The 18,449-nt window shown below is 56.2% G+C and overlaps 4 protein-coding genes and 1 non-coding gene across 6 annotated transcripts in view; 3 read left to right on the forward strand and 2 right to left on the reverse strand.

Moving 5' to 3' along the window:
* Positions 1 to 324: 324 nt before the first annotated feature.
* Positions 325 to 4,645, forward strand: DUSP26 (dual specificity phosphatase 26). The gene is made up of 4 exons (XM_061348172.1): positions 325 to 550; positions 2,606 to 2,878; positions 3,232 to 3,440; positions 3,875 to 4,645. Exons 2-4 carry the CDS (start codon positions 2,700 to 2,702, stop codon positions 4,072 to 4,074), a joined length of 588 nt encoding a protein of 195 aa, XP_061204156.1. The 5' UTR covers positions 325 to 550; positions 2,606 to 2,699; the 3' UTR covers positions 4,075 to 4,645.
* A 1,548-nt stretch (positions 4,646 to 6,193) lies between these two features.
* Positions 6,194 to 12,626, forward strand: RNF122 (ring finger protein 122). Its single transcript, XM_061348154.1, has 6 exons — positions 6,194 to 6,263; positions 10,709 to 10,865; positions 11,732 to 11,777; positions 11,998 to 12,039; positions 12,324 to 12,406; positions 12,482 to 12,626. The coding sequence occupies exons 2-6, from the start codon at positions 10,756 to 10,758 to the stop codon at positions 12,594 to 12,596; spliced, it is 396 nt and encodes a 131-aa protein (XP_061204138.1). The 5' UTR covers positions 6,194 to 6,263; positions 10,709 to 10,755; the 3' UTR covers positions 12,597 to 12,626.
* Positions 12,627 to 13,009: 383 nt separating this feature from the next.
* LOC133209582 (small nucleolar RNA U13) lies at positions 13,010 to 13,106 on the reverse strand. The gene has a single exon (XR_009724684.1). It is a non-coding gene; the product is annotated as a small nucleolar RNA U13 (small nucleolar RNA).
* A 413-nt stretch (positions 13,107 to 13,519) lies between these two features.
* Positions 13,520 to 18,413, forward strand: TTI2 (TELO2 interacting protein 2). 2 transcript variants are annotated; one of them, XM_061348182.1, is made up of 8 exons: positions 13,520 to 14,175; positions 14,452 to 14,638; positions 14,758 to 14,850; positions 15,233 to 15,417; positions 15,506 to 15,649; positions 16,181 to 16,343; positions 16,692 to 16,773; positions 18,327 to 18,413. In XM_061348182.1, the coding sequence occupies exons 1-7, from the start codon at positions 13,544 to 13,546 to the stop codon at positions 16,770 to 16,772; spliced, it is 1,485 nt and encodes a 494-aa protein (XP_061204166.1). In that variant the 5' UTR covers positions 13,520 to 13,543; the 3' UTR covers position 16,773; positions 18,327 to 18,413. The 2 variants fall into 2 exon arrangements, with proteins under 2 accessions (XP_061204166.1, XP_061204165.1); XM_061348181.1 differs by lacking the exon at positions 18,327 to 18,413 and having other exon boundaries at positions 16,692 to 16,818.
* MAK16 (MAK16 homolog) overlaps positions 17,147 to 18,449 on the reverse strand; it is a 56,580-nt gene continuing 55,277 nt past the window's right edge. Inside the window, exons 8-11 of the mRNA XM_061348190.1 lie at positions 18,359 to 18,433; positions 17,932 to 18,042; positions 17,637 to 17,693; positions 17,147 to 17,376 (exon numbers count right to left, since the gene is read on the reverse strand). Of these exons, the coding sequence (XP_061204174.1) occupies positions 17,188 to 17,376; positions 17,637 to 17,693; positions 17,932 to 18,042; positions 18,359 to 18,433 (432 nt within the window). The 3' untranslated portion in view covers positions 17,147 to 17,187. The remainder of the gene's footprint in view (positions 17,377 to 17,636; positions 17,694 to 17,931; positions 18,043 to 18,358; positions 18,434 to 18,449) is intronic.

Genomic DNA, 18,449 nt, shown 5'->3' on the forward strand with positions numbered 1-18,449 from the left:
TACCCCCCCTCCCTCCCTTTAAGGCTTAGTCTCTTATCAAATGGAGCTGTCACCAAGCCATAGAGACCCTGGCAATAGGAGGGGGGGATGAGGTCAACTGTAAGTGAAGCAGCATCCTCTGGGCACGGCTGCAGGTCTGAGGTACGGGTGGGAATGGCTCCGGCACCACTTTCCTGGCTTTTCCTTCTCTCCCTCAGAGCAACTCCTGTCTTGCTGGAGGAGGAGTGCGAGGAAAGCTGGCAGGAGGATTTTGCCATGTTATTGTTGCCGTTGGTTTTGTCTGCACGGCCGTGGGCACTTGGATGGATGTGTATGTGTGTGATAGCGTGTGTGTGCGTGCGTGCACGCCTTGTCCTTCGCCCGCATCCCTCCCTCACCCATCCATGCACAGCATGAGATAAACAAACCTGCCTCTGGACATGTCATGGCTTAAAATAGATGTTCATACATCAGCCTTTCTCCAGCGGCGGCGGCGGCAGCGGGAAGACATGGCCGACTGGATCTGACTACGGCACTCGCCCCGAGCCGGGGAGCCACAGCCCTCGCCAAGGTAGAGCAATGGGGTGGGCGCCTCCTCCCTCCCTCCCTCCCTCCTGTCTGTCTGTCTGTCCCTGCCGCCCGTGCGGGGCTGCCTCCTCCGAGCATCCAGGCAGGCTCTGGCTCTGCTTCCCGTCCCTCCCAGCGTGCCACGATGGGCAGAGGGGCTCCGGAGCCAGCCATGAGCGTGCTTTGGGGAGCGGGGAGCAAGCCCCGTGCTCGGATGCCTAAAGGGGGGTGGGGGGGGGGGACGACAACCGATACCTGATTGAGTTGTGGGTGCAGCGAGCGCTTTGGGGTCTGTTTGAGGGGCTTGGATGAGGGGCAGCTTCTCTTCCCCCGCAGCGCTTTGGGGGGGCTGGCAAGGTGCTGTGTTAGGGGTGGGATGCTGGAAGCCAGCTTTTGGGCCTGAGGTTTCTAGAGCCACATCCCAGGATAGGTGTGGACTGCTGGTTTTCCAGCTGTAGCAATAGCAGGGGCTGCTGTTTGGGGTGGTTACAGCCTCATGAGTCAGTTGCTTTTTCAGACCCTTCTGCTGTTTGCTCCTTAATGCTGCCCCGGGGCTGGTGGCATGTGGCTTGCGCTGCAGCCAAGGTCACACAAGGTTTAAGGGCCCCGGCACACAGCCATGCTGGAATGCCTTTTCCAGGTGGGGTTTGCCAAGTCTCAATTCCCAGCATGAAGGAGTCCAAAACCCACCAGGGCAGGGGAGATTTGTCAGGGTGAGACCTAGGGGAGCTCGGTGCTATGGGCAGTGAAGGCAGGGCTGACCTCTCTGTGCAGCACCCCAGGGTGCCAGGCAGGGTTGGAGCTGCCACCCTGGAACAGGGGCTATGGAAGGAGACACCCATGAGGCTCCCTGCGCTCCCTCTGAGGTCCCCCATGCCCTTGCAATGTTTTCCTCCCCTGCACAGTGCCAAGGAATGGCTGGAGGCTCCTTCCTTCTGCACCCTTGGCTGCTGGCCGGCGCCTTAGGCAACATGTCAGAGCAGACAGACATGCTCTGATCCAGCCCAAGGTCACAGCTTTTCCTTCCCTGAGTCCCAGGGACAACTGACCAGTGCAGAGCTGCTGCTGGGGGCTCACTGGGATGCTCTTTGGACACCTTGCAGAGTGCGATGCAGTGATTTTGAGGACAGGGGATTGTATTCTCATGTGTGCGTGGTTCTGTCAGCAGGGCAGCAGCAAACAAGCAACAAAAGGCAGCTCTGAGGAGCATCTGGCTGCAGGGGCTGTTTCCTGCTCCATAAGGCTGTCCGGGGGGGTTCATGCAGATGTGTGACAAGTATCGGCATGAGCTGAGGGTCTGAGAGCAGGGCTGCATCCTTGAGGATCTGCTCTGTAAAATGAGCTTTCTCATCCCCTGGAATTAACTCTTCCCACGCCAGACCAGGCCTAGATGTCCAAATGCAGTGCCAGGACTGCTGTACTTGGAGGGGTTAATCCTGCCTTTCCCTCCCCACAGGCTTTTGTGCCTGCTCTGTAGGTGTCTGGGTCCTGGCCAGACGCTGAGTGCTGCCATATGGAATCCTCCACCTGTTTGGGGTTTTTTCCTCCCCAATCCTGGTGGCTTGCCCAGGCCTGGCCGCCTTTCATTGCTTCTGATCACAGGTTGGCAGCATCAGCTCTCGAGCTGGCATTGTCCCGCTGGCAGGCAAAGCCCCAGAGCCAGCTCAGAAGGAAGGTGGTCCTGTGTAGAACATCTCTTGCCAATGTGGCCTCAACCCAAATTCCTGGGGCTGGAGCAAAACTGCAGCCTGTGGAGACTCAGCAATCTGGCTGCCTCTGTGGCTGCTCTCACCAGCCCTGGCATCATTAGCTTCTCCCCAGCAGTATTGAGCCTTGGAAGTGATGTAGGTGATGCCCTGGCATCATTAGCTTCTCCCCAGCAGTACTGAGCCTTGGAAGCGATGTAGGTGATGCTCTGTCTCACACTGGGAAGCTGACTTGACGCAAACCTCTCCCCAGGAAGGTGAGAACTGGCTGCTTTGGGCCAGTGATTGTATGGAAGGGATAGAGCGAGAGGTCCCCAGCTGGTTTAATGTCATCTCCACTGCTTCCGTGACAGGACCGTGGGTGGCAGCAGCAGCAGAAGCAACCTCCAGGCCACTCTGCGGCCTTCACGATCCCACAGGTATGCCTTGTGGGTCTCGGCAGCTCCAATGGCTTTCCTGTCGAGGTTCTCCAGGAACGGCACCAGGTCACCGAGCCGGGGCACGCGGGAGGAGCGCAACAACCACCCCATCCTCAGCGTCTTCGAGCTGGAAAGGTTGCTGTACACGGGAAAGACAGCCTGTAACCATGCTGATGAGGTGTGGCCAGGACTCTACCTGGGCGATCAGTATGTATCGGAAGGGGGACAAGAACTGCGGGCGTGCAGGGATATTGTCGGGAAATAGGGAAATCTGGGAGCGGGAGGATGGGAAACGGGAGGGAGAGGAGGATGCGATGAGCACGGTACATTGGGACAAAGGAGGAGGAAGGATGTAGGCATGGATGTGTGAGTTCAGAGCACTGCTGTGGTGGGGTAGGTGGAGTGCTGTGGAGCTAGACACTGAGATTGAGTTAAAATACAAGAGTCTGGCATATTCACCTTCGCATCCAGATGTAAATATGGTCCAGGGCAGCCCTTATGTTGTCCTTGGAAACTGTTAACTGGTCTAAACCTATGCTTCTTCACACTCTTCTCTGCAGAGATATAGCAGCCAACCGGCGCGAGCTGGCTCACCTGCGCATCACCCACATCCTCAACGCCTCGCACAGCAAGTGGAGGGGGGGTGCTGAGTACTACGAGGGCACGGGCATCCGCTACCTGGGCATCGAGGCCCACGACTCGCCTTCCTTCGACATGAGCCCCTACTTTTATCCTGCGGCTGACTTCATCCACCAAGCGCTGAATGAAGGTCGGTGGTAAAGATTGCTGGGAGAGAAGTGGGGAGAAGGGGTGGGAAGAAGGTGGGAAGCTAGATTGACTTCCTATTGCTAAGCAATGGTGTTTCTAGCCTGGGATGGTGTCTCCTGCACTGGATCACCTCCTCCAAAGAGGAAACAAGCTAGATGTGAGCACTGGTACCCCAGGTCACTGCCCCAACCTGTGTCCTGAGCTGTAGCTCAGTCTGTTTTGGCAGATAAGGATACACTGATACCCTCTGCCAGGAGGGGGACCTCAGTGCATCACAGCCATGCTATAACTGGGGCCCTACATCTGGCCCTAGAAGGCCGCACATCCGGAGGGCTGGAGCTCCAGGATCCACAGTGACAAAGAGCTGGATCCTCAGTAAGATTTTAATGGGGATACTGGCTCTGCTGCGACACAGCCCCTGTGTTTCACCCCCAGGAAGGATCCTTGTGCACTGTGCTGTCGGGGTGAGCAGGTCGGCCACCTTGGTCCTCGCCTACCTCATGATCCGCCACCACATGCCCCTTGTAGAAGCCATAAAGACGGTCAAGGACCACCGTGGTATCATCCCCAACCGGGGTTTCTTGCGCCAGCTGGTCGCCCTGGACAATGCCCTGAGGCTGAAGAGGAGTGCGTGAAGAGGGGTTGTGTGCGATGAAGAGCATTGTGTGTGTGATGCTCACCCGATCCCATTGCCCACTGAGAGGCAGAGATAGGGCTTTCCTCGCAGTGCAGATGCTTGGCAGCTAATGGGTTACATGCAACTGGCCCCTGGGCCTCCTCCTCAGTTAAGGGGGTCCCCAAACATCTGAGCTATTCCTAGTGGTAATGCCTAGGCCCTCAACCTGCAATCTTGCCACCTAGGTAGGTGTAAAACATAGCATCCTTCCCAGCCTGCTCGCTCCAAGATGCCTCCAGAGGGACTCAGCCCCACATTACAGGTTACTCTATCCCTGTGGGCTCCAGGAAGCTTTTAAGGCTTCATTCTCCCATGTGGCAGATGCATTTGCCAAGGCAGTCCTGTCCCTCCCTCCCAGGAGACTGAAGCTCTGTGTGTTCCTTGTCTTGTCTCCCATTTGTTTTTGGTCTGCGTAGCAATGTGAAGTAGATCTGGCGTGTGGGCTCAGGCAAACAGGCCTTGTGTCGCAGTGTTTGGATGTCCTCCATGCCTAGTGTTAACCTGTACAAATAAAGACAGTGCTAAGGAAAGAGTCTTGTGTGCTTTGGGAGAGCCGTTATGAGTTTAGGCTGGGGCTTGGCACCGGAGATGGTGGGAGAGCATCACCAAGTGCTCAGGGCTGAGATGAACTCGAGTCCTCCCGGATCAAGGGGTGAACCCATCAGACCCCAGTGCCTGTGCTGGGCCCCCCCACTCCTTTTTCTCCATCACTGATGGGCTCCTGGTGGACAGCAGAGCTGGGCTCTGGCCATCACCAGGGGCACCATCCATCACGAGGTGGCGATGTTGGTCTCCCAAAGGCAGGCACCAGGCTTGCAGAAGGTCTGGCTGTCCCCTGAGACCTGTGACAGCACCTTCACTGCTTGCAAAAGGGATGGATGGAGCCTTAGGAGGGTGACCAGGGCCAGGGGTGAGTGCTTGTGATGGCACCGGTCCCACGGGTACCAGCCTGTGCCTGCACGCTCATTGTCCACCCGCTCTTATTATAGCCCCATTCTTCCTCCACTTCCTGAGTGGAAGCTCTGCTTGGCCGATGTGTTCTGCTGAGATCCCATACACACAGAGCAAGAGTTAAGCGAGCCCCTCGGCTTGGGGCACCCTGTGAGCTCCTGGGATGGGGACTGTGTACTTATGAGGCGCCCCAGGGTGCTGAGAGCACAGCATCAACCGGATGAGACCAACTGCTGGCAGCAGGGCTGAGGTTACCCTGAGTTACCCTGAGCAAGGGCTGCAGACACTGAGCAAGGAGGAACTCGTATTGAGCAACAGAACACACAGGGGCTGGTCACATCTGCGGCAGCACGGGGCACTGCTGGCACTGTTGGACATGCCAGAAGCTTCGGCAGGGGATGATTGCAGCTTGGCAAGGCCTGGGGCTGTGAAATGCCTCCCGTTGTGGTTTTACAGCTCTGCTTTGTGCTCCTTGCTGCCGCAGAGCTCCCTTTGTGCAGCTTGCTGCAAACCGGGCTCTGAATGGGGAGCAGGGCTGTTGTTGGACAAAGGTGGGATCAGGGAGGCTCTGAGCACGAGGGGAGGTCGTGTATGGAGGATCAGCACACTAATCCAGAGAGCACAAGCAGTGCCGGAGCCCGCAGCATGCTGCACCTTGCTGTGTGCCTGCCGTGCCCACGGGCACCACAGTGCAGCGGGGGAATGCGCCCTGATTTGGGGAGCACAATCAGCAGGGACCATCCTCAGAGCTGCTGGAGGAGGAGGACACAGCCCCTGCGATGCTGCTGTCCCTGACACGGGGCCATTTCACAGCCCCTCGTTGTCCCCCGTCACCCGCGCAGTCCGGATGGAGATGCTGAGCGTGTCCAAAGCCATCTCCTGCACAAGACACCAGGGGCTCAAGCGCACGCTGAAGCCGGGTCATGGGGAGCTTCTCCTCAACACCCCCAACTCCTCCTCCTCAGGACTGCTCCATCCAGCCTGGGATCGCCCCGTGTCTCCCATCACCCCCATGTCCAACCGCCCCGTGCTCGGCTTCGCTCCTTCGGCTGGGGCGGCCCCGGGGGCGGCCCCCAGGGGCTCGGGGCGGGGTTTGGGGCCGCTCCCGTTCCCATTCCCATTCCCATTCCCGTTCCCGTTCCCGGCCATGGCCATGGCCCCGCGCCGCGCACGGCGGAGCGGCTCCCGGCTGCAACGGTGAGAACGGGGCCGCGGAGGGGCGATGGGAGGGGGGTTTGGGGTACGATGGGGTCCCGCTCCCCGCCCTCCTGCTGCGGGGCGATGGGGGGGAATATCCCCCTTTTCCCCCTCCTTGCCCTTCCTCGGAGCCCCAGTTCCATGCAGGAGCGCACCAGGGAGCGCTTCTGCTTCCAGGAAGGAGGCCAACTCCTAAATGGATTTGCCATGCTGCAACCAACAAAACCTCTTCCATGTGTCCGCAGATGGGGAATAAACTGGTTGTAACGGACCCCAGGCGAGGCCCCGGCTCTGGTGTTGGCTGTAAGGAATTCTCAGGAACGTGGAACTGAGTTTGCACATGTGAGGGGGGTCTGGTTGGAAGGAGAAGGGGTTGATTATGGCTAAGGAGTGGTGAAGCTGCGCTGGGAATTCCAGCATCAAAGCCCTGCCCCAGCAACAAAGGCTGGGTGATTTTAATTTGTGAAAGGGTTACAGCCTTCGAAGCTAAATATAACACAAGCAGCGGCTTCCTCTCCTGTAACACATCCCTTGTGGGCTCTTGGGCAGCTTGGGGGATGAGAAGCCACCGGTGCTGCTCTGGACATAGGATAACGGGATGGTTTGGGTTGGAAGGGACCTTAAAGATCATCGCATTGCAACTCGCTGCTGTGGATATGTGGTGAATGGGGGGGTGTGAGTGTGAGCAGGGTGTGAGTAAACACTCTCCAGCTGAAGATGTAACTTGGTGGTAAAGAAACGTCCTGAATAAGAGAGACCTGGCTTTTAGAGGCTCTGAGCAGCAACAGCTCTCGCTGGCATCCCAAGGCAGGGGCTTTGGGGAGCCCCAGGAACAGAGCCCACCCTTGTTCAGCCCTAAGCTCACAAATACTGAGGTCAGCAGAGTCCAGCAAAACAGCATCTGGGGTTCTGCAGAACTGGTGGGAATAAGCCTGAAACCCAGGGAAGAAGTCTCATTTTCCACCTGTATCCAGGTGTATTCAGAGTATCTTAACAGACAGCATGTGCCCTGTGGCCTGGGCATGTCAGCTCCTCTTCTGCATCATGAATTCTCCTCCTGTTGCTATAGGAGACCTGGAGAGGGGCTTGGGACAAGGGCCTGTAGGGACAGGCCAAGGGGAATGGCTTGAACCTGCCCGAGGGGAGACTGAGATGAGCTCTTAGGCAGAAGCTCTTCCCTGTGAGGGTGCTGAGGCGCTGGCACAGGGTGCCCAGAGAAGCTGTGGCTGCCCCATCCCTGGCAGTGCTCAAGGGCAGGTTGGACACAGGGGCTTGGAGCAAGCTGATCCAGTGGAAGGGGTCCCTGCCTGTGGTAGGGATTGGAGCTGGATGAGCTTTAAGGTCCCTTCCAACCCAAACCAGTCTGGGATGCTGTGATCTGTGATCACAGCAGAAACGATCTGGGAGCTGTGCTCAGTTTTTCTGATGCAAAGCCCACAGCTTTTGTGTGGGAGGAGAAAGAATGGTTTGATTTAATGACCTGCTGAGTTTTCCATTTGTTTCATTGAACAAGGATCGGGGCGAGGGAGAAGCTCAGCTCAGCAAAACCTCGGTGCCTGCACACACTGGGTGGAAACTTGTGTCTGTCCTCACTTAAAACACAGAACTGCTGTATCCAGAGGACCAAAGCATGCAGCATCACTGGAGCGTGAGGGTGCCATTAATGGGGTTGTGATGGTTAAGGGTTTGGGGAGCATGGCTGGGGTTCCCCGCATGAACCAGCTCAACCAGCAGCACTGTGTGTCCTCACCAGAGCTTGCAGCAGGGCGTTTAGGGCAGCTCAGCACTTCAATCTGGCTGTGTGGGTTGGAGGAGGAGAGGTGCAACCGACAGCCCCAACAGGTCAAACTGCATCTTTGCTGCTCCTTAGGAAGGGGAGGGTTTGCAGTTTACATGAAGAACACGGTAAAATGAACCATCTTCTTGTAGTGAGAAGAGTGCACATAGTCAGCACTGGTCTGTAGGTGCTTTCATAGATGCCTGTGGTCCCTGTTGTCTCATTTTCCTACTAAACAATTGCTCCAGCCTGCTGCATTATGGTGTCAGGTACAAAACTAGCATAGCTAAGCTACTAACTAGACTTAAGACTACTTAAACTAACTCGAGTTAAGAAACGGGCTGTTCTGGTTTGGGTCTGGCGCCCATCAGGTCTTCATTTTGTGTTGGTTAAAGCCAGATTAGATCCATTCCCCTTGAACTAAAAATACCAACTCCTCTGTCAGGCGAAGGGCTTTGTGCTAATGGAAACCATGGCTCAGCAGGGTCGGGGAGCCCTCGTGGGGAGGAGCAGGACAGGAAGGGGCTGGGAGGACCTGGCTTTTGGGCAGGCTCCATTGCCTCGCTGGGACCTGCTGCTCCAGGGCTTGTCCTTCCCATGGCGGCTGAGCCGATGGCTGCTCCTCCACCAGGACAGGGCATTGCCATGGATTTCTTCAGCACCACAGCCTGGAGCTCATGAGTTCTGCTGAGCAGGAATGACCCTTGCTAAGCTGGTGAGTCTAAACTTAGCCTTGCCAGCTGTGTTGCGGCTGGCAAGGACGTGTTAGACCGGCTCCTCTGCTTCCTTCGGCACCAGAGTTACAGCATCTCGTGTTCCACCTCGGTTTTCTGCTCTCTCAGCACCCATGTGGCTTTTACACACAGCCCTTGCCACCCATAGGGAATTCGGGCATCCAACCCGGAGCAGTGCTCGGTAAGCGGCTCGTGGGGTTGGGTATTTTCTGCCGCATGGGATGGGGGACGAGCCTGTGTTGAGGAGCGAAGTCTGGGTGTGATGTTCAGGAGTTTGGATGCTGGAGTTTGAACCCCTTAAGATGACCACAAAGCACAGAGGGATGCGCTGTGGAGGGTTAGCATGGGATTGATAGGGTTTGGCTCCCATGGGGCTCTCCTGATCCTCCAAGGGCTGGAGCCTGCGGAGCCAGGCTGAGAGAGCTGGGCTGGGTCAGCCTGGAGAAGAGAAGGCTCCTGAAGGGGAGACCTTAGAGCAGCTCCAGTGCCTAAAGGGGGTGCAGGAAACCTGGAGAGGGGCTTGGGACAAGGGCCTGTAGGGACAGGCCAAGGGGAATGGCTTGAACCTGCCCGAGGGGAGACTGAGCTGAGCTCTTAGGCAGAAGCTCTTCCCTGTGAGGGTGCTGAGGCGCTGGCACAGGGTGCCCAGAGAAGCTGTGGCTGCCCCATCCCTGGCAGTGCTCAAGGCCAGGTTGGACACAGGGGCTTGGAGCAAGCTGCTCCAGTGGAAGGGGTCCCTGCCCGTGGCAGGGGTTGGATCTGGATGAGCTTTAAGGTCCCTTCCAACCCAAACCAATCTGGGATTCTGATTCCCAGCCCATCGAGTACTTCTCCAGGGAACCCTCTGGGATGCACATCCCAGCCTTTCCCTGCTCTCTGTAGTGCTGAGTCTCCCACTGTTCCACCCACAGCTGCTCTGCAGCCTGTGTCCCACCACCAGCATTACCTTATTTAGCTGCTCAGTGCTGCTTTCAGAGCTGAACACTTCTTTTTTCAGAGAATTTCTCCATCATTTCCAGCAAGGAAATGAAAAAAAAACAAACCCCACCGATTTTCCCATTGTCTTTTCCTGCACCTGGAGGTCTCGGGAGCAGAAGGACTTGACAAACAAATCCTCCTTTTCTTGCCCTGTAGATGAATTGTCTCCCGGAGCCTGTGGCCATTGCATCAATGGAACTTGGGAATTCAAAGCAGACACCTGGGAATAGCAGGGAATGAAGTGTCCCGGGGCAGGATCTCACCCCATTGCTGCTGCCTGCCTGCCCTGCTCGGGCTCTCCTTGCTACCCAGATGTCCCAGGCAATGGAGCCCACAGTGCAGGGGGGAAACCAGGCAGACCAAGCCTGGGACCTCAGTGCTTGTGCAGTGGTTTCTGCCGTCTGCTCTCTTCCTGTCTCCATAGGACAGAGCAAATTCCAGCCTCATGGGAAGCAGGCGGCCCATAATTGAAGCCACAAGTGTTCCTTCAGGAGCTGCTTGATGGGATGGCACCGAGCGGAAGGGGCAGGGGGTGATGCTCCATGGAGCACAGATGGGGCCGGGGGCTGCTCTCCTTTAAAGTCCTGTCTGAGCAGGATCTGATGGGAAATCAAAGCTCTGGCTCTTGTGGGGTCAGTGGGTTTGGGGCATAAAAGGTTTGACTTTGCACCAGCTCCTGGCAGTGCCAAGGGTCAAGGGTTCCTGTGCCTTTCCCCTCTGGGGTGACCACATTATCATTGCTGTGTGTGATGCTGAGCTGCTCTAAGGGGCTGCGGCTCTTCCTGAGGACATCTTCACCTCACAGCCCTCAAGACTATGTGTTGGTGTTGGTTTCTGCCCCCTTTTGCAAGCTCCAGAGGGGATGGAGCCAGCCCAGGCTCGCTCTGTTCTCACAGCAGCTCCTTTTCACTTCTCTCCCTTCCTCCATCCTAAACTCTGACTCTTCCCCCCCAAAGGGTGCTCCTGCCGTCTGGGGCTGATTCCTCCCAGTAAACCCTGCACGATGCCTCCCATCACATTCCAGGACCTCCCACTGAACATCTACATGGTCATTTTTGGCACCGGCATCTTTGTCTTCGTGCTCAGCCTCATCTTCTGCTGCTACTTCATCAGGTGAGCCAGGGCCTGCAGCAGTGGGGCTGCATCCCTGCGGTACCCCCAGCCCTTTCCCATATCCCTTCCATAACATGGAGCCAGTCGCCATAAGGATGTGCCCTGAAGAGCAGGGCCGTGCTCGTGGTCCCTGGTGTTCCCTATGGCTGGAGCATGGCAGGAAACGCAGGAAGGGGCTCTTGTTTTCCAGGGGAGCACACGGAGGGATGCATTGTGTCGGGCAGGGAAGGAGCAGGGCTGCACAAGGGAGGATGTGTCTGTACATTACAGGGAGGGCTATTTATAAACCCAGAGCCGAGGCAGCAGCTGGTGTTCCTGCAGGGCTCGGGTGCCTCAGTCATTCCCTATGGGATGCTCATGCTCTGCTGATGCCCTGTGCACCTCTCGGCCATTGGGGGGGATCATGGAAGCACATCTCAGTGCCTCATTTGGAAGAGAAGCCCCACTGCAAGCGGTCTCCTTGTGCCCACGTCTTGCTCCGTTTCTCTGCAGGGTGATTTTCCCCTGGCCAAGGTCACAGTGGGGCTGGGAGCTGGAAATACAGCGCTTCCTGCACCATGAACGACTTCCTAAGGCAAACAATCAGGGCTGCTGGCTCTTATCGCTCCCCACTGCCCATTCCTGCCTGCTCTGGAGGTGGCACAAGCCCCGTGGTGCTCCTGGGACATGACCAGGGGCTGCTCCAATGGCACAGACACAGCCTCAGAGCTGCTTATCCCCAGCTCCCGGTTGGGAAGGGTGCGCTCCCCTGATTTCGGGTGCCTCCAGTGTGGTTTTGCCTGTGCTGTTGTCATGGTTTAAACCCAACTGATGTGACCCTTGGGGATGCTGTAAAGCTCAAAGCATCTTTTTCTCCCCCTCTGCAGCAAACTGCGGCACCAGGCGCAGAGTGAGCGGTTCGGGTACAAGGAGGTAAAGAGGCTGGTTGTTTCTATACAGGATATATGTATACTGCACATACCTGCAGTGATTTGGGGCCGGATGGGTGGTGGATGCAGGCCGGTGGGGATGCAGCAGGGATTGATGCTGCTCATTGCATCTCAGTGCATTCGGAAGTGGTGTGATGGGACATGCTGTGGCCCAGGCAAAATCCCTTTGGGTGTTAAATCCTCTGCCTCCTTTCCTTCCTCAGGTGGTTTTGAAAGGTGATGCCCGGAGGTTGAATGTGCACGGGGTGAGTGGTTCTGCCTCTGGAATGGGATGGAGTTGGGGGTAACGGGGATGATGCTCTGGGGCACATCCTGTCTGCTCCATGGGCTCAAAGGCAGCTCACAAGCAAAGTGAGATGAGGATGGCTGGGAACTGGGAGGGAATCCCCCTCCCTGGGGGCATTTTGGGAGCTGGAAATACCCGGGAAGAGGCAGCACAGCAGCGGGATTTCCCCAGCCACAGCATTAGGGATGGGAGCAGAGAGCCATGTGTTCACACCCACCCTCACCCTTGTCTCACCTCCCACAGCAGACCTGTGCCGTCTGCCTGGAAGACTTTAAGGTGAAGGAGGAGCTGGGGGTGCTGCCGTGCCAGCACGCCTTCCACAGGAGGTGAGCACAGGGATGCGGGGATGCGGCCCTTTCCCTGCCGCTGGAATCCCACCCCTCCGTGTTCCTGCCCCGCAGGTGCCTGGTGAAGTGGCTGGAGGTCCGCTGCGTCTGCCCCATGTGCAACAAGCCCATGGCGGGTCCCGCACAGCCCCGCGCCGGCATCGGCACCCTCCTGGATGAGCTGGTGTGAGCCGCTCTGCTCTTTGCCATTCACATCCCTGCTGGACCGCGGCTCCTGGAGGGGGCTGCATCGCCCAGTTCATTCCCGAAGGATTTGGGAGCTGGGAATTGCAACGCAGGGCGCTGGATTGGTTTGGGGGGGGTTGTACGGACACCCGCTCTCCCCTCTTTGCTGCATAGAGTATTTTTGTACCTGGTTCCTATGGGGGTTGGGGGGGGGCACATTTTGGTGTGAAAAGAGATTAAATGGGTGATTTCTCACTTCCGGAGTGCTCGAGGGGAGGCGACGGGCGGGACAAAATTGCTCGGAACGGCTGAAATTGACCCAAAACCGACGCGCGCACCCACGTTGCTCTGAACATTTCCTCACTTAGCACTCAAAACCGTAATGACGTCATCAGTGACGTCGCTGACCCCCCGGGAGCTCAGATGGGAACTGTGCCACGTCGTAACGTCAGGGCGCACACGTCACGCAAGCGCGTGCCACTCCCATTCATCATTTGCTATGAACCGGAAGGATCGGGAATGAGGCAGCCGCGCTCAGCCCCACCGCCGAGCCGCTCACCCCTAGGTGAGGGCGAGAGAGGAGTCCCAAACATGCTTTCCCCCATTTATGGATGCAGCATCCTTCTCAGCCACTATTTTCACCTTCATCATCCTCCTTTCACCCTTTATCCTGGCGGCGCTACCTCACTTTTAAGCGCTTATCTATCAGTCATTATCCATGCTAATTTATACACACATAACCACGCCCCCATCCTCACCGCCTTTACGGCAAAGGGTCGGAGTTTGCGACGGTGGCTGAAGCCGGTTCTCCGGAGGGGTTCGGCGGTGGCTCCGGGGGTTTCTGTCCCGTGGGCCGCTGCCCGCTGCCCGTTGCCGGTGAGCGGTGCTTAAAGGGGCCTTTAAAAGCTCACCCTGGGGTGCGGGAAGCGGCCTTGGGGTGCGGATCACGCTATGGAGCTCAGCGGCCTAGTGCAAGCCCTGAAGCGGGACGGGCCGCAGCCGTCCCCCGCTGTCCCCCCGGCCGAGCAGGTCCTGCTCCAGATCGGGCAGCTCCTGTCCGGCGGTGCCCCCAAAGCCGGCGCGGTGCGAGACCTGTGTGCGCTTATGGAGGCTGCGGACTGCCGGTGGCTGTTCGAGGGCCTGTGCCCCGCCACGCTGGGTGAGTTGGTGCTGGCGCTGAGCCGGTACGGAGCCCCCCCGGAGCAGGAGCAAGAGGCCGCGGATGTGCCCTGGAAGGACGGTGTGTGCGCGGCTGCAGCTGAGAGAGCAGCGGATGTCGGGGCAGTGCTCCTGCACCTCCTGGCGAAGCTGGAAGCTGCCAAGGCGCAGGAGTCTCTGGGTGCCCCCGTGGTGGGCCCCATCCTGCGCCGTGTGATGGGGCCTGTCTACATCTTCGCTGCCACCCATATCGTGGAGAGGCCCTGGACAAACGGGAGGTCGCAGACGGTGGCACGGGAGCTGCTGGAGGCACTGGTTCAGGCCGCAGGGTGCGGGTCTGTGGCTGAGTTCCTTCGGGGGAAGAGTGAAGATGAGGAAGGAAGGTTTGCAGCGGTGATGGGGCTCTTGAAACAGGAGTTAACCAAGTGAGTAGGAACGGGAGGGCTGTGATGGGGGGAAAGGCGTGTTTGGCTGGTCTCTTTGTAGGAAATACTGGAAGCTTGGGGGAAATCTGTGTGGCTGAGGTATTAAAAGACACTGGATGAAGAATATGGGGCTAGAGCTTTACAAACACCTAATGATTGAAAGCAGGGGGGAGGGTGGGGGGAATCAGAGCTTACTGTCAGCCAAGAGGCCTAAATGTGTAAGCAGGGAGCATTCATTAACCCCAGTGTTTGCTGAGCTGAGGTTTGTATTCCCAGAGACACTTGGAAGCGGAACCCCGCCACAAAGCATGTGTTCTCCTGGACACTGCCTCACGTCACCCGGCCCTGGCTCAGCCATTACCTGGAGCGGGTCCTCCCACCAGCACTGCTCATCTCAGACGATTACCGGGAGGAGAACAAGCTCCTGGGTGTGCGCTGCCTGCATCACATCGTTCTGAACGTGGTAAGGGGGCAGTGTTCCTAAGGCACAGCCTGTGCAAGGCTCTGGGGAGGCTCTTTTACTGCGTTAGCTGGGTGCTGAATGGGATGCACAGAATAACCTTTTGTTCTCTGTTGTTGCAGCCAGGTGCTGATCTGTGCCAGTTCAACAGGGCTGAGGTTGTGTACCATGCCCTTTACAACCACCTCTATTCACGAGAGGCCACTCTCATCCAGGTAGGGCAGCAGATCTTCATTGTAATCTGCCTTGTAGTACTGTGTATCAGTCCCATGAGGGTCAGCCAGCTTAAGGCATGAGGAGGCAGAACCTGTTTGCTTGCAGACAGTCCAGTCAGGCTGTTAATAGCTGATACCTGTGGCCAAGAGACAAACTCAGTAGCTCTCAGAGAAATACCACAGTAGAGGGAAGACCTGTTGCCTCCTGTCCACTTCCAAGTGGCAGCCTTGCTGAATAAGGCTGGAAATGGGCAGTAAAAGTAGCTGTGTCTTGTCAGGTGAATTGCAGGAGCTGTGGGTGGTCAGCGGGGTTGGGGCTTCCTGGTGTTTTGCAGGGGACATCAGCAGGATTGCCCGCATTTACTGTCTCTCACTGGATTAGGCAGTGCTGCTGTGCCTGCTGGACCTGCTGCCAGTCCTGGAGAGAGCTCAGAGGCAGCAGAAGCGGGTCAGACCAACCTCTCACTGTGATGAGGTGCTGCAGCTGGTTCTGACCCACATGGAGGCAGAGCATCGCCTTGCGCTGCGGCGGGTCTACGCCAGGGCCCTGCCTGCCTTTGTGCAGAGGTGAGAGCAGCCCCCACAGCCCTGCAGGGCCCTGCTTTGCCCTTGGTATTCATCTCCCTTCTCAGTGTGTTCTTATTCATGTTGGCAGCCTTGGCATCCTGATAGCACGGCACCTGAAGAGGCTGGAGCGAGTTATCCTGGGGTATCTGGAAGTCTCTGATGGCCCTGAGGAAGAAGCCCGACTGGGAATACTGGAGACACTGCAGTGCACCATAAAGCATGCTTGGCCCAGGTACCTGTCCAGACACTACAGAGGATACATCCTGAATGCTGTCACCCTTTCAGAGCCAAAGTTTCTGTTGCTTGAAGAAAAGGCCCTGAAATCTGAAGGGAGAATCTGTCACAGGGAGAACTCACTGGCATGACCTCACTGAAAAACTAAGCTGGGTCCTCTGTGATCTGTTTTCTGCCTGTTCTAAAAGCATCAGCTTGGCTGAAAACTAAATCTGTGTGTGGCAGCTATTGCAGAGTAAGGCCTGTGCTGTGAATTGGGGTGTCCCATGGCAGGCATTCTTGATAACTCCATCCCAGGGCTACCTCTGTGTTCAGGGCCTGTGTCTGTCCTCCCTCTGGTGGGCACATTGAGCGTTGCAGCTTCCTCAACCTCACTGCTGAAGCAGTTGTCCTGCAGTTCCTTCTCCACACCTAAAGGCAGATGGCAGTTCCTGCCTGAAGTGTCCAGGGACTGCCAAGCAAGGCTATGCTCTTCCCTGGCTTGCAAAGAGGATTTGGAATAAGGTGGAATTGCTGTTTTCCTTTGCAGAATGCCATGCAGGCTCCCTGTGCTCCTGAAAGCCCTGCTGAAGATGCTCTGGGACGTGCACACTGACCAGGGTTCAACGCCAGAGCCTGTAAAAGCTGCCTTGCTCCAAGGGGCCACTGAATGCCTCATCCTGCTGGATCGCTGTTCTGAAGGGCAAGTGAAGGTGAGCTGGGGACCTCTCTGATTCCTTACAAGGGGCAGCACCATGCAAGAGCCCCCACCTCCTTCCTCAGCCCAACAGTGTATTAAAAGCATACAGTAACATACAGCATACAGTGTATTGAAAGCATATGAAAGACTCCACCCACCGCAGCATTAGCACTTGACTTGATTGATAAGTGAATTGATCTCTGTATGCTTTGTGTAACTGGTGTGGGGGGTTGTACGATAAGTGAATTGATCTCTGTATGCTTTGTGTAATTCACTGCCAACAGATAGCTGGGACAGGGTTGATAACACCATAAACCTGAGTGTGCCATGGCACTAGGAACTGATGCTGCTCTCGTTTCAGGACCTGCTGGAAGGCGTGTACAGCAGCTGCGAGGAGAACCGCGTGAGGGAGTGCATCAGGAAAGTGCGAGAGAACACGTGAGGTGTGATCAATGCTCACCCCCTTTTTGGACAGTAAACTCTTTTTTATTTATTTCAAGTTGCTGTGTTGCTCCTCCCACCCATCAGCCCCATACCTCTCCCAAGGAAGGCACACTGTGTGCTCACCTACCTACAGCTTTAGAACAAGGCAGCAGTGCCCCCAGCCCAGGTTCCTTCCTGGAGCACACAGTTCAAGCTGAGCCTTGTCTGGTTGTAGAGAAGGTCAGATCTTCTTGCTTAAAACTGCTTCACGTAAGCACAAACTGGCTGCAACTGCCTGGGGTCAGGTCCAAACCCTTTCTTTTCTTAAATAAAAGTCTGGAGAATGGAAAAAGGAGCAATTATCAAGGGTCCTGCAGAGTGGCAAAAGCTGGAAGGGGTTCCTGTCATTCAGTACAAAGTGCAGGTTGAAGGAGTCAGGCTGCTTTTGTTTTGCTGGCTGGCTCTGTTTCTTTTTCATACTCTATTTCAATGTAAGGACGTTTTCTTCTGGCTGGTCCTTTCAGGGGAGTTTTCCCTTTAGATTTGGAGTGAGAGGCTTTCTTCTCTACTTCTTGCTCCACTTCCTGCTCCTCTTCACTACTTGTCTCTAACTTATCCATGTCCTGAGAAAGAAAGATGAGTGACATCAAAGCATGCTGTGTAACTAAACCTCCTTTCTGCACAATTAGGTATTCAATTCCATTTTCTAATCCTGGCTCCCAGCTGTCTTGCCAGAGGAGCTGGGGTGCAGTGGATCCAGCACAGTCTGACTGTATCATTGTGTTCCACAAATCTGATTATCCCATCACCAGAGACACCAAGAGGGAGGAGATTCATTTCAAACAGCTTAGCCCTGATACTTTATAGCTGGTGCTTCACTTACCTCAAAGTCACTGAGGTCACTGTCATCTCCTTCCACAAACTCTCTTTTATCCATGTCCTGCAAGACACAAAGTCAGAAGCTAATGCCTCCATGCTGAGCACAGTGCAGTGTTGTGACTAGCAACAGAAGAGCCATCAAGGCCACCACTTGTACACACACTTTTCTTAGTTCACCTCTCTTAGTTTCTTCCTGTCACCCCAACATTCACACTCCAGTGCCCGGCATGTTGGCGAGCTGGTGGTGCTGCACCAGCTCAGGGAAGGATTAGCTGTGGTGCTGTGGCTCAAAGCGTTACCTCGTCATCTTCTTCTTCCTTCTCAGCATCGGACTCGCTCTCACTTTCTGCATCTTGCTGCTGCAGAGCTTTGTCAAAGGCGTGGATGGGGAAGTTGTAAATGTCTCCATACTGAAAAGGAATATGTGGATTTTCTGTAAGTCACAGGAGGAGCTCAGCCATGGGTGGGAGGATCATCTAAAGGGCCTGTGTCAAACTGGGGTGAGCATGGGGTTCAGTCCCTTCCCTAATTCTGAAGGACGTGCTTCTTTACAGGAGATGGGTGGCTCTGTTTTGGGATGAAGCAAGTCCTCTGTTACAAAGCCACTCAAGCAGGGCAGCGTGCTGTCACCTGCTACCCTTCCCATACAGTTGGTGCTTCCCTTCCACACCAAGGACCATGTCCCTCCCTGGAGGCCCACGGGCAGTCAGAGCTGCTGATCCTTACCGTATCCTGCTTCAGCCTTTCCAGTAGTTCCTTCTCAATGGCATTATCCAGCTGAGCAGCAACCAGGGCTTTCTCCTAACAGAGCAGAGAG

Source organism: Neopsephotus bourkii, unplaced genomic scaffold (genome assembly GCF_033783945.1).
Source record: "Neopsephotus bourkii isolate Nb327-2 ecotype Australia unplaced genomic scaffold, CSIRO-AGI_Nbou_v1 NB_346, whole genome shotgun sequence".
Classification (NCBI taxonomy): domain Eukaryota; kingdom Metazoa; phylum Chordata; class Aves; order Psittaciformes; family Psittacidae; genus Neopsephotus; species Neopsephotus bourkii.

Bases quoted from the DNA above. Each gene is read 5' to 3' on its own strand.
- RNF122 (XM_061348154.1), top strand. From the start codon at position 10,756: ATGCCTCCCATCACATTCCAGGACCTCCCACTGAACATCTACATGGTC. The intron at 12,040-12,323 runs GTGAGTGGTTCT...CACCTCCCACAG, and splicing joins GGAGGTTGAATGTGCACGGG to CAGACCTGTGCCGTCTGCCT. The intron at 12,407-12,481 runs GTGAGCACAGGG...CCTGCCCCGCAG, and splicing joins CAGCACGCCTTCCACAGGAG to GTGCCTGGTGAAGTGGCTGG.
- DUSP26 (XM_061348172.1), top strand. From the start codon at position 2,700: ATGGCTTTCCTGTCGAGGTTCTCCAGGAACGGCACCAGGTCACCGAGC. The intron at 2,879-3,231 runs GTATGTATCGGA...TCTTCTCTGCAG, and splicing joins GGACTCTACCTGGGCGATCA to AGATATAGCAGCCAACCGGC. The intron at 3,441-3,874 runs GTCGGTGGTAAA...TTTCACCCCCAG, and splicing joins CCACCAAGCGCTGAATGAAG to GAAGGATCCTTGTGCACTGT.
- TTI2 (XM_061348182.1), top strand. From the start codon at position 13,544: ATGGAGCTCAGCGGCCTAGTGCAAGCCCTGAAGCGGGACGGGCCGCAG. The intron at 14,851-15,232 runs GTAGGGCAGCAG...TCACTGGATTAG, and splicing joins GAGAGGCCACTCTCATCCAG to GCAGTGCTGCTGTGCCTGCT. The intron at 16,344-16,691 runs GTGAGCTGGGGA...CTCTCGTTTCAG, and splicing joins GTTCTGAAGGGCAAGTGAAG to GACCTGCTGGAAGGCGTGTA.